Below are 13,144 nucleotides of genomic sequence, written 5' to 3'. Positions count from 1 at the left end.
CCCCGGTGAGGATATGAGTGATCAGATTCGTCCCGCGCTTTGCCGCCTTGTCGCAGCAGTAAACTGAAGATGTCCGGCATCGTGGATCTGCCTAAACCCAGAATAAATGTCTCCATGTTGTTGCAGCACATCGGTAAACCTGTGTGCTTCGTCGGACGTGTTGAGAAGGTTAGTGCTGGTTGAAAGCAGCTTGCCAGGACGTCGTTCAGAGCGATTTAAAGCTTTGTTGTGCTGCTTGGTTTGTTCTTCAGGTCCATGAGACGGGAACGTTCACCGTCACGGACGGAGAAGGAAAAGTGGCAACAGTCGAGCTGAACGAGCCTGTAAGTGGGTGCTGCCCGTGACAAAAATAAATAAAGCGTCTCAATGTAACAAAACCTATTTCATTGGGTAGAGTTTGACAGTAAAAGTAAGTCCCTTCGGCTGCTCCCTTGTTTGCACTCGAGGTCGCCACAGCAAATCCAAGGTGGATTCCTGACGCAACTCCACGTTACATGGAGAAATGTGGCAGGGGTGGGATTTGAACCCGGAACCTTCTGAACTGAAACCAAGCGCATTAACCACTTGGCCACACAAAACAAAGAAAATGACGCCAAAATTGTTAAATGTGGCTGAGAAACAAGGAAGATATGAGTCTTTTACTGTGTTTATAAATGGCCATTCATCCTTATTGCTTTTCCATTAGAATGAGACAGAAAGTGTGATTGTATATAGCTGAGACAGCAAAATTACCATATCCTCCTTATTGGAATACAATGGGGACAAGGTGGGTAGGTCATTGCAGTGCTTAGATATTAAATTAATGATTAAATAACAAATTATTAATCAATTCATTAACCAGTGTAGTGAACCATGAATGGCAGTACTATGGTTGGTAAGGTTAAGCCCCTTTCACACCTGGACTGCTTCGAGTTGTGTTGTGCGACGTCATGACGACACCATATGGATGCAACCCAGTGCCGAGACGATGCAGCTCAACACACAACAGTGCGAGAGATGCAAAGGATGAAGCAAATCGGACACCAAAAATTAAACATGTTTAATTTTTTTTGCATCCTGTGCTCGACGGAAAAATTAAGTGGTTTCAGCGCAAGTCAGAGCAACGCAACGGCAATCAATGTGACTGGAAGCCACACCCTCACAATACAATGTTACCCAATGCCAATTTATGATTCCTGCTGTGTTCCATTGTTCCCGAAATATAAATCATGCAGGATTGTTCTTATACCGTGTACACAATGCAGTGAAACTACACGATCAAAAAGAGCGCAGAAAAAAAAATGCTGATTGCAGCTGCTGCTGCAGCTCCTCACTCTTCTCTCACAAATGTGTTTAAATAAAGTCCATAAAAGTCCTGCTCACAGACTGATTACCAGAGACAGGACATGTCCACATCCAGTAAAAAGTCTGGACATCTCCAGTTCACTCACGGACGATTCGTTTGCGCGTGCACATGTGAACAATTAAAAAAAAAAAAAAAAAACTGTCTTGTTGTGGGCAGTTAGTTCCTTGTTCTTCCCTCAAACTCTGTCATCACTGTTTTTAAAAAAAAAAAAAAAAAAAAAAAAAAAAGGACATAAGTCCTGCTCACAGACTGATTGCCAGAGACAGGACATGTCCACATCAAGTATAACTCCAGACATCTCCACATTTGCTCACAGACGGTGCGTTTGCGTGCATCTCGCGGTCAAAGGAGAAAAGATAAACTGTAACAGAACTCAGAGTGCAGACCTGCAGCTCAGCACAAGAACAAATATAAACGAGAAGAGAAATAGTAGATAGAAGAGTGCACAGTCTGACTGCAGCCAAACTGTCCACTCTTGATTTCTCTGTGTAGAGAACCTGCAGGCTGCATTCTCACCTCCTCTCTCCCCCTGCTGTGCGCACTTGATGCAGACATTCCTGCGTCGTCATGACACCACAGGAAGCAACTTGAAGTGGGCCCAGTGTGAAAGGGGCTTTAGGCCTGACTTGTGTGAAGCGCCTTGAGGCAGCTTTGTTGTGATTTGGTGCTATATAAATGAAATAAATTGAAATTGAATTGAATACCAGAGAAGCCGACATTTAGGCAGGATGATGGCACAGTAAATGAATGCAAACCTTTGATAGAATAATGGTATGTCAAATAATAATGCAGAGGCAGATGACGGGTTGCATTTTGCTCAACCTACCATTCTGCAGCTCGACCATAAAATGTTGATTTTTGGCATGAATGCATCAAAATATATAATCTCCATCATAGTTAGGATGAAAAAGACAAACTTACACGCCTTTGGCAACTGAAAAATGACTTGGATGATGCCTATTTTGGGATGGGAATCTTATTAACTTCTCTATCACATGGCAGAAGATGTGTTCTATGTCATCAATTCATGTTTATTCCACAAAATCCAATAGAACTCCAGAAAACGTCATTAATTGCTACCCTCCACTCCCAGTATGTACTCTCTGCGCAGCAAGCACCTGGAGACATCACACAAGCGCGATAAGTAGGTTATTGTCACGTCCCTAGTTTAAGTCAGTCTTTCAGATTCCCACCATCCCCTGCATGCCTGGAGTGGTTCCGGTCCCACTGCTGGTTGTAAATCACGAAAATAGTGTCACCGGTCCTCACGCACAAGGAAAAGAAACGCAAAGTAAGGCCCATCGACTGCTCCCTTGTTTTTACTCTGGGTCACCACACGTGATTTGGTACAAGTTTTATGATGAATGGCGGGGGTGGGGTTTGAACCAGAAACCTTCCACACTGGAAACAAGCGCACTTACCTGCTGGGTGACCACCCCTTGCAGGAAAAGAAATGCAAACTAGCGTGAAATGCAGTCACCAAAGGCATTCAAACCTTACTTAGTGTGTGTGTGTGTATAGAATTTTTATTTATTTATTTTCATTTTCAAATCCCAGGAAGAATTACATCCACGTTATGTGCCATCAATATTCCCATTCCAGAAGGTTCTTAAATCCCCAGTAACTGAGGAAACGGTGAATCATCGTGCAACGCCATGTTAGCGTACAATTGGAACCCCTCCACATGCACAAAGGACCCTGGGACCCTGAAGCCTTCTGTAGCATCTCACAATATAATGTGTCTTATTCTGAAGTTGTCATAGGTGTCAACGGAGAATTTAAAACCTAACCTAAGCCATAACCATAATGTCTGTCACTATACTGAAACTCTGGTGTAACACAGTAGGGTTTCCAAGGGTGGTGCGGGGCTGCTGGAGATGGTGGATGAGCTCAGATAATACTACTGTCCCACTGCAGTTCAAGGTATATTTTAAGATGATTAAAAAAATGTTACAGGGAAATGAATTCATTCATTCATTCACTTGGCACACAGAATATCAACACAGACAATAACAAACTCATAAAAAGAACACACAATGAACCCGTGTGGCCGAAAAGGTGAAGGCAGAAGCTAAACAAATGAACTCAACATGTATTTGATAAGGGCCTCTTCACACATAGTACGAATTGCGCATGAGGCAGGAATCCTATGCAATACATGTAAAATCGTATCTGCCTCCAATGCCTCGTACAATTGTTGCTACAACTATTTGCACACACCAGCGGCTGAAAGACAGAGTGTGCCCTGTGAGAGACTATTCGATTCCTCTCGCGGCAGGTGTCGGCTAAATTCCAGGTGATACAGATGGACATTGAACACCGCTCGCTTGGCGCTTAGAAAATGTGTGGCCATTTGTGCCATTAACATGAAAACAGCCAGCAGATGATCACTTTTGAGCTTTAATGTGAAATTTGTCTAAGTGCCCCCATGAGTGTAGCGTTTCAAAACAGCAACAGTGTGTAGAGTGTAGCGTTGCTCCCTCCAACACATGGTGTGCCGGGGGTGCACACTTGCATAAAATACTTATATGTATGTACAGATCTGATCACATGGGGGCTGGACAGCCAAGTCTGAGCACACACAGCACGGGGAGGGGCCTGTCAGCTGATCGCAGCACACTGACAGCTGGATGACAGCTCTGTGCACACATTAAAAAAACAGACACCACTGCCAGGACAGGTATATAAATAATTATGACAATACCTACATACGCCATTACATAGCAAATAATAAAAATGAATGACCACATAACACAGAGAGTGACATGTTGGTCTGGGCACTGAATGGACAGTGGGGCGTGTCCACCCACAGCTGCTGCTGTTGTGATCTGTGCTCCTGGACGTCCCAGCTGGAGAACACATACCGTGTTTTGAAGGACATAAACTTACAACATTCCACCATGAGACGTGTGTCTCTGCCTGCTGTCCTCTCGTGGAAATATATAAAACATCTTTTGCCTTTGCACCAGGCTGCAGCGGCCGCACACAGCGCACCTCATCCACACGTCCTTGTTGATTTCAGGCATTTTTCCGCACTGATTATACGCCAGCGATGGTAGCGCAGTGGTAAAGTTTCTGGCTAACAATCGGAGCTTTTGTAAATTGCAGGCTCAAATCCCATGGGTGGCATGTACTTTTTTTTTTAATTTTCACAGCAGCTGCGTGATGTGGTTACACACGCTCCAGCTGCTCTCACTGTGTTCTCGCTGTGACGGGTTCATGCACGCTTGTGCACAACACCATCGCATGCATGAAACCGTCGCAGTGGGTTCGTTCACGCCTGCCCGGCAGCTTAATGTTTTTGTGGTTTGCTCATACGACCTGTTCTGCCGTGATTCGCCCTGATTTGTACTTATTCGTATTATATGTGTGAAGGGGCCCCAAAATGGAATGTGTGCACTCGGAGAAAGTTTAGTTTTGAAGTTTTTAGTCAACGTGTAGGCTCTGTAAATATGTGGCCACAACTATAACGAAGCTGCCTTAATTAATTACACTCAACAAAAATATAAACGCAACACTTTTGGTTTTGCTCCCATTTTGTATGAGATGAACTCAAAGATCTAAAACTTTTTCCACATACACAATATCACCATTTCCCTCAAATATTGTTCACAAACCAGTCTAAATCTGTGATAGTGAGCACTTCTCCTTTGCTGAGATAATCCATCCCACCTCACAGGTGTGCCATATCAAGATGCTGATTAGACACCATGATTAGTGCACAGGTGTGCCTTAGACTGTCCACAATAAAAGGCCACTCTGAAAGGTGCAGTTTTGTTTTATAGGGGGGGATACCAGTCAGTATCTGCTGTGACCACCATTTCCCTCATGCAGTGCAACACATCTCCTTCGCATAGAGTTGATCAGGTTGTCAATTGTGGCCTGTGGAATGTTGGTCCACATTTCTTCAATGGCTGTGCGAAGTTGCTGGATATTGGCAGGAACTGGTACACGCTGTCGTATACGCCGGTCCAGAGCATCCCAAACATGCTCAATGGGTGACATGTCCGGTGAGTATGCCGGCCATGCAAGAACTGGGACATTTTCAGCTTCCAAGAATTGTGTACAGATCCTTGCAACATGGGGCCGTGCATTATCCTGCTGCAACATGAGGTGATGTTCTTGGATTGGTACAACAGTGGGCCTCAGGATCTCGTCACGGTATCTTTGTGCATTCAAAATGCCATCAATAAAATGCACCTGTGTTCTTCGTCCATAACAGACGCCTGCCCATACCATAACCACACCGCCACCATGGGCCACTCGATCCACAACATTGACATCAGAAAACCACTCACCCACACGACGCCACACACGCTGTCTGCCATCTGCCCTGAACAGTGTGAACCGGGATTCATCCGTGAAAAGAACACCTCTCCAATGTGCCAAACGCCAGCGAATGTGAGCATTTGCCCACTCAAGTCGATTACGACGACGAACTGGAGTCAGGTCGAGACCCCGATGAGGACGACGAGCATGCAGATGAGCTTCCCTGAGACGGTTTCTGACAGTTTGTGCAGAAATTCTTTGGTTATGCAAACCGATTGTTTCAGCAGCTGTCCGAGTGGCTGGTCTCAGACGATCTTGGAGGTGAATATGCTGGATGTGGAGGTCCTGGGCTGGTGTGGTTACACGTGGTCTGCGGTTGTGAGGCTGGTTGGATGTACTGCCAAATTCTCTGAAACGCCTTTGGAGACGGCTTATGGTAGAGAAATGAACATTCAATACACGAGCAACAGCTCTGGTTGACATTCCTGCTGTCAGCATGCCAATTGCACGCTCCCTCAAATCTTGCGACATCTGTGGCATTGTGCTGTGTGATAAAACTGCACCTTTCAGAGTGGCCTTTTATTGTGGGCAGTCTAAGGCACACCTGTGCACTAATCATGGTGTCTAATCAGCATCTTGATATGGCACACCTGTGAGGTGGGATGGATTATCTCAGTAAAGGAGAAGTGCTCACTATCACAGATTTAGACTGGTTTGTGAACAATATTTGAGGGAAATGGTGATATTGTGTATGTGGAAAAAGTTTTAGATCTTTGAGTTCATTTCATACAAAATGGGAGCAAAACCAAAGGTGTTGCGTTTATATTTTTGTTGAGTGTATGTTAAAAATAAATATCAGTTAAAAATTGAATAAATCTATTCCAGTGTGTCCTTGGAGTTGCTGGCAAATAATGAGATTGTTTTTTGGTGGGAGATTATTAATTAAATTAATAAATGGTTAATCAGTGGCAGATTATGCAACTGGGTTTTGGAGTTTTGAGATTATTTCAGGATGTAATTGTATCAGAAATCTGAGATGAACACAATAGCAAAGTAATGCCAGAAGGGGGCGCTTTCAGTCTATTGATGTTTCCTGCAGTGGATGCCAAACCACTGTCCTGCATGTTTTATGTTTCTGGCTGTTCTGCTCACACCTGTCCCCGCTGATCCTGATCCCACTGAGGACTGGCTGAACCAGAGCATTATGTGAATGGAGCAGGGGCAAATGAGAGATGGGGGGGCCGGTGTAGAGAAGCACTGCTGGCCTTATGTCTGATGATACTTTATGAGCAGACATTCAGTATGCAGGCAGTGGAGCAGTACGCAAAAGATTTGGGCTTCAACATTTCAGGAGAAAAGTTGTTTGATGGTATTTCCCTAAAACAAAATTAACAGTATGATCGGGTAATGAAACTGGTGCCATCTGAACACAATATTGAACTTGAAATTCTAAAAACGAACTTAACCGTTAGTGAGTCGCTGGAACCATCGAGCAGTTACATTGACTGTGCACTTGTTTGTACCGCAAAAGAAAATCTGCAGTTTAGTCCTCACCCTCCATCAGCACATTAAAGGTTCAGCTGACGGCTCCGCTGAAAGCAGACTCATTCTGTTGTTTCATAACGAGCTAAGAAGCAATCCAAATCCGTTGTTTATTGAGTATCCTGGCTCATGGACCACTATTTCAATATGGGGTGGACAGCTCAGTGTGGTGGGGTGCACATGTTTGCACCTTACTGCATCTACACTACTCCACATAACCTGTATGTCCACTGATTGTACTTCTGCTGCTGTGATTTTTTTTGTGTGTGTGTGTGTGTGTGTGAGAGATTATTGTCAATGTCTTATCTATATGTTTAGTTTAACTGCACATTGGAGAATTTCAATCTTCTGTGCTAACCCTGTTACATAGATTTTTGACAATAAAGTACACTTTTACATTGACTTTGACATGTGCACAGTTTGTCCCTCTGAACCCAAAGTGCAGTTAAAAGGAAAATGCATGTACACAAGATGAGAACAGATGCTGTGTGTGCCATGTTTTCTGAAGTTTATAGTTTCAGCAAATCAGCAGTGCAACAATGTTTCTCCATAATCCAGGGATGTGAAATTTCACATAACCGTGGATTTCTGTGGCTGAGCAGATCACAGTTGGTCCATATGGCCCACCCCCTCCTCACGGTTCGGGGCGCTTGATTTTGAAGTGATGACTGCATCAGTTTTGATCCAGTTGAGTTAAAGATTGTCTGAGTGGAAGAAATTCTGCAGGGCTGCACTCATACAGCCTCTTTACAACTAAAAAGACTCAGAGAGATGACCTCCCGCTGTAGCGGCTCGCTCAGGCTGTGCTGACTCGTCATCCACACAGACAAACAGACTCACCACTTCTGAATTCAACCACAAAATAAGGTTAAGGCCAAAGTGTCAATCATCTTCCCGCTGTGTTGCCCAGCGAACCATGCGTCGCGCTCAAAGCGCGTGCACAGCAAAGCTGGCTGGAAAATCCACAGCTCTGGAAAATTACTGTTTTCCAGGTGTGTGCTCATCAGAATCACTGACCTGAATGAATTCTGATCAGTGTGTAGGATCAATGTATCTATCCAGAAAGGGTTATAAATATATTCTTGTCACCTTCTCACCAGAGAATGTGGACATCCTCATCGTGTGTGTGTGAGTGAGAGTGAAGATATTTCAAACTGTGATCAGTTTTGTGCCTTGTCTTTTTTTTACGTCCGCCAAGGACGTAATAAAATAATTGACATTTATTTATTTGTCTGTCTGTCTGTTAGCAGGATTACATCAAAACTACTGAACGGATGTTGACAAAATTTTCACCACAGGCAGATATTTGGCCATAGAAGACTCCGTTAAATTTTGGCAGTGATCCGGAACCGGATTCTGGATCAAGATTTCCCTATAGGCTTTGTAGGATTACTTCAAAACCACTTCATAGATTCTCCCCAGATTTGCACAACAGATAACTAGTAGGGCATGGAAGACTCCACTGAATTTTGGAGATGATGTGGATCCGGATTGGCGGGCATCAGAAATCTCTGATTTCTCTTTTTTTTTTTTTTTTTTTTTTTTTTTTTTTGTACTTTTTGTGATTTTGGCAAAGGCTTTTTTAAATTTTATTTACAGGTGCTGTTCATATCGCAAATTAATTCAACAATTAAGTCTTATTTTAAAATATTCCGTTAAATGTTGGACATGTTCTCATTCAGGACTAGAGCTGGCTTTCGATTAAAATTTCAAGAATCGATTTGATTCTGATTCTGCAGATTCAGAATTGGTTATTTCAACTTGATGTGATCTGATATTGATTTAGGTTAGTGTTATTAAAACCGCTTTTGAGCTGTTACCTAATTGTCAAGTTATGCAACATAATACTGGTATTATATTGAAATTTGACAACAAATTAATGAAGTATTGGCAGTTAATGATGGCTATAAGACTGATGGCACAGACCAATCCCCCTCCCAGAATGAGAGTAGTATTTTTATTTTACAAACATGCTGTTGAGCAGAATTACTTAATAGATCCAGGGCAGCCACACACCTATCTACATATGAGGACCCACAGTTCACAGTGCATGTCGGAGCACAAACCAAGCATGTAGTCAAAGGAATTATCTTTAGACCTCTGAGACAGGTTTGTCTTGAGGCATAAATCTGGTGAAGGGTACAGAAACATTTCTGCTGCTTTGAAGGTCCCAATGAGCACAGTGGCCTCCGTCATCTGTAAATGGAAGAAATTCAGATCCACAGCACTCTTTCTAGAGCTGGCCACCCGTCTAAACTGAGTGATCAGGGGAGAAGAGCCTTTAGTCAGGGAGGTGACCTAAAACTTGATGGTCACTTTGTCAGAGCTCCTGCATTTCTCTGTGGAGAGAGGAGAACCTTCCAGAAGGACAACCATCTCTACAGCAATCCACCAATCAGGCCTGTATGGCAGAGTGGCCAGACGGAAGCCACTCCTTAGTTAAAGCCACATGGCAGCCCAGCTGGAGTTTGACAAAAGGCACCTCAGACCATGAGAAACAAAATTATCTCATCTGATGAGACAAAGCTTGAACTCTTTGGCCTGAATGCCAGATATCATTTTTGGAGGAAACCAGCCACCATCCCTGCAGTGAAGCATGGTGGTGGCACTATCATGCTGTGGTGATGTTTTACAGTGGCAGGAACTGGGAGACTAGTCAGGACTGAGGGAAAGATGAATGCAGCAATGTACAGAGACATCCTGGATTAAAACCTGATCCAGAGCGCTCTTGACAACTCTGAATGTCCTTGAGTGGCCCAGCCAGAGCCCAGACCTGAATCTGATCAAACATCTCTAGAGAGATCTGAAAATGTCCGTGCACCGACGCTCCCCATCCAACCTGATGGAGCTTGAGATGTGCTGCAAAGAGGAATGGACAGAACTGGCCAAAGACAGATGCAGCAAGCTTGTGCCATCATATTCAAGAAGACTTGAGGCTGTAATTGCTGCCAAAGGTGCATCAACAAAGTATTGAGGAAAGGGTGTGAAGACTTATATTGTTGTAGTTTCTTAGGGTTTTTAATTTTTTTTTTTTTGTATTATTTTTAATAAATTTGCAAAATAAAAAAAAAATTATTCATGTTTTCATTATGGGGTTTCGTGAGTAGAATTTTGAGGGCAAAACTGAATTTTCCCCAAGACTATTAACATAACAAAATGTGGAAAAAGTGAGGTGAATACTTTTTGGATGCACTGCATCTCCTTCTATGTAGGTTACTAGTGATCAGGACACTTTACATCCACATACAGAGTGGTGTCTAAAAATAGATGTGTGACTAGATGGAAATTCCCGGCATAGGGTGGAAGATGATGTTCATGTACTAGCTACAAATTTTGCACTTTCCACTGTTTGGTATTGATAACATTTGGATATTAAATATTTAAATATGAGTTTGTAGAATAATTTTCAAATAACATGATGTAGTTATTTTAATTTGGTTTATGAGAGACTTCAAATACATCAATATTTCAACTCCAGTTGATTATTGATAAAGTACTACCTTAAAATCCATGTCAGAAGTTATATTACACAGAAATGACGTAAGAACACATCCTAAGACATCAAAATCACAATTTAAGGTGTCTATTAAAAAAAATAGGTAAAAAACAAAATAAAATAATGTGAGCTTGACACTTGAACCAAAATTGTTCTATTCTGTATTTCATACAAATTTATACCAAAATAAAACGTTCATCAATTTGAACTGAAAAGAAAAAAATTGCATATATGACCCCCTGCTATTAAAAGAACATTTAAAAGGTGATCCAATCATTCCTGATCTCCAGAAGTTATTATTATTGATTAACAAATCAGTGATATTTAACAGTTTTCATTGGAGCTGTAAAAAATAAAATAAAATTCTGGCTTTGCACTGATGTTAAGAAAACCTACCGTGGACAAAAGAATGCACAGGACAAAGTGAGATTTTTTTTTTTGAGGTGTTATAGGTTATATAACTAATTCTGTGTAAATTAGACTTTTATTTTGACAGCTACACCTAAAAAGAATAAGAAGGAAAAGCTGGCTGAACCAAATGCCCTGAGGATAATGGTATTAATCACTTTTCTCTCACCTCACCAGCTTGATGAAGAGTTGAGCGGCATCGTGGAGGTTATCGGCATTGTGTCGAATAAAGGAGTTTTAACGGCCACCTCGTACACCATGTTTCGAGAGGACCGAGGAATTCCCTTTGGTAAGTCTTCGTTCAGTCATAGTGATGTTATCATGATTGACATGTTCTGTCTCTCTGTCTGACGCTGTTTCCGTTTGTCCTGTAGATTTGGAGCTGTATAACGACGCCCTGAAGGTCATCCATGACTTCCCCCAACATTACCCCTTTGAATTGACTGCAAGTGGGTGAACAGCCACCAAAGTCCATTCATTAAAGTCTGTTGTCCAAGACCTTAAGTTGATGTACCTTTATGTTGATTTAAAAAATAATAATGTGAATAAGAATAATTTATGTCATGAACATTTTGACAATAAAATTAAAAACTGAAAGACCAAATGAAAGCATCATTTCTTTTATGGTCGCAGACCTGCAGTCGCAGCTTCAGGTTAACTCTTGAAAGTTTTTCTGTTTTCAGGGGAAATTGAAGTGTTTCAGGGTTGTAAGTTTCATTTAATAGAATTTGTGGTTGATATTTTGGTGCTGCTGTACATGTCCAGGTATGTATTGCATATCAAAGGTGTGTGTGTGTGTGTGTACGTACTTTCATAGTGTTGACTAAAATCTTTTATGTATATTTATTAAAAAAAAAAGTGACAATGAGGGCTTTGTATTTTTGTTTGGGGAGTTGAGGAATCAAGATGTGAGTTTGTAAGCCCTTTTTGAGAATCACTTGTCCATGATGATGTCCAGCACCTTCTTGGGGATCCCACAAGTTCCCAGGATGTCCTGAGAGCAGCCTGACAAACTGAGTCAAACACTGCACAGATCAGCAGAGGCTGCACTGTGAACTGCGGATCTTAATGTGCCAGACAAGCACAGGTTGACTTCATGAGTGCAAAACCAAAATCTGTTAGAGTTGAATTTGAATAATTAGCATAAGCTCATATGACAGATTGTCAGATTTTAATTTGACAGTATTCATTCATACATTGAGACAAAACAGCTCATCCCACATTTCTCTGTCCTCAAACGTCCTCTGATTTGCTGGGGGATCCCAAGGCATTCCTAAGCCACATGGGAAATGTAGTCCCTCCTGTGTGTCGTGGCTTTTTCACTAAGGAGACGACCAGGTGGTATCTTCACCAGATGATCAAACTGCTGATGACCATGTCTGCTGGCTCCTTTAGATGTGAAGTAGCAGCGGCTTGAGCCGAGACAGTTGACTTCAATAACAAAGAATATGACAGTCAGCCATCCTCAAAAATGGACTGTGCAAAAAGGGGAAAGGTGAGGGAAGCCACCAACAGGTCTCTGACGATGCTGCAAGCGTCAGTGGCTGAATTTCTTCCATGCTATTCTTGTTTTATGGTTAATTATACACTGTGCTTCGTTACTGCTTTCAGAGTTCATTGAAGGTACAATATGACCAGCAGTCGGACATCTTTTCATGAGCTTGAGTTATGAATCACTGTAACTTGATTCTGATTTTACAGAGCCCTGTGGCCGTGTGTTGAATATGTTGACAGGGATTTAATTTGTAAGTCATCTTTCAAAGGCATGAAAATGCCAGCGCTTTTCAAACGGAGACATAAAATGAGATTGGGGAGGAAATGCTGCCGGTAAAATCCAGCTACATGGCAAACTGATGTTTGGATATGACGATGTTAAGAGGCAGCTGCGGTAAATACGTATGTTCATGCTGGGTTCAGGCTGTGATGGGCGGGAGAAGAGTCACCTCAGGGGAAGCAGCTGCCCTCTTATGACAAGTTCAGACACTATAACTGTTACAGCATCTGCCTGACTCCATCACTCCAACTCTGACAATCAGGGAAACATCATTTTCTGACACTGGCTCCCCTGTAAGACTTTGCAAATT

The 13,144-nt window shown here is 42.4% G+C and overlaps 1 protein-coding gene across 1 annotated transcript; it reads left to right on the top strand.

The window, feature by feature from the left end:
* Positions 1-6: 6 nt before the first annotated feature.
* Positions 7-11,664, top strand: rpa3 (replication protein A3). Its single transcript, XM_034160791.1, has 4 exons — positions 7-168; positions 252-323; positions 11,238-11,349; positions 11,435-11,664. Exons 1-4 carry the CDS (start codon positions 70-72, stop codon positions 11,515-11,517), a joined length of 366 nt encoding a protein of 121 aa, XP_034016682.1. The 5' UTR covers positions 7-69; the 3' UTR covers positions 11,518-11,664.
* Positions 11,665-13,144: the final 1,480 nt, after the last annotated feature.

Source organism: Thalassophryne amazonica, chromosome 20 (genome assembly GCF_902500255.1).
Source record: "Thalassophryne amazonica chromosome 20, fThaAma1.1, whole genome shotgun sequence".
Lineage (NCBI taxonomy): Eukaryota > Metazoa > Chordata > Actinopteri > Batrachoidiformes > Batrachoididae > Thalassophryne > Thalassophryne amazonica.
Note: the sequence above shows the minus strand (reverse complement) of the source record. Positions and strands in the feature narration are given on the sequence as shown.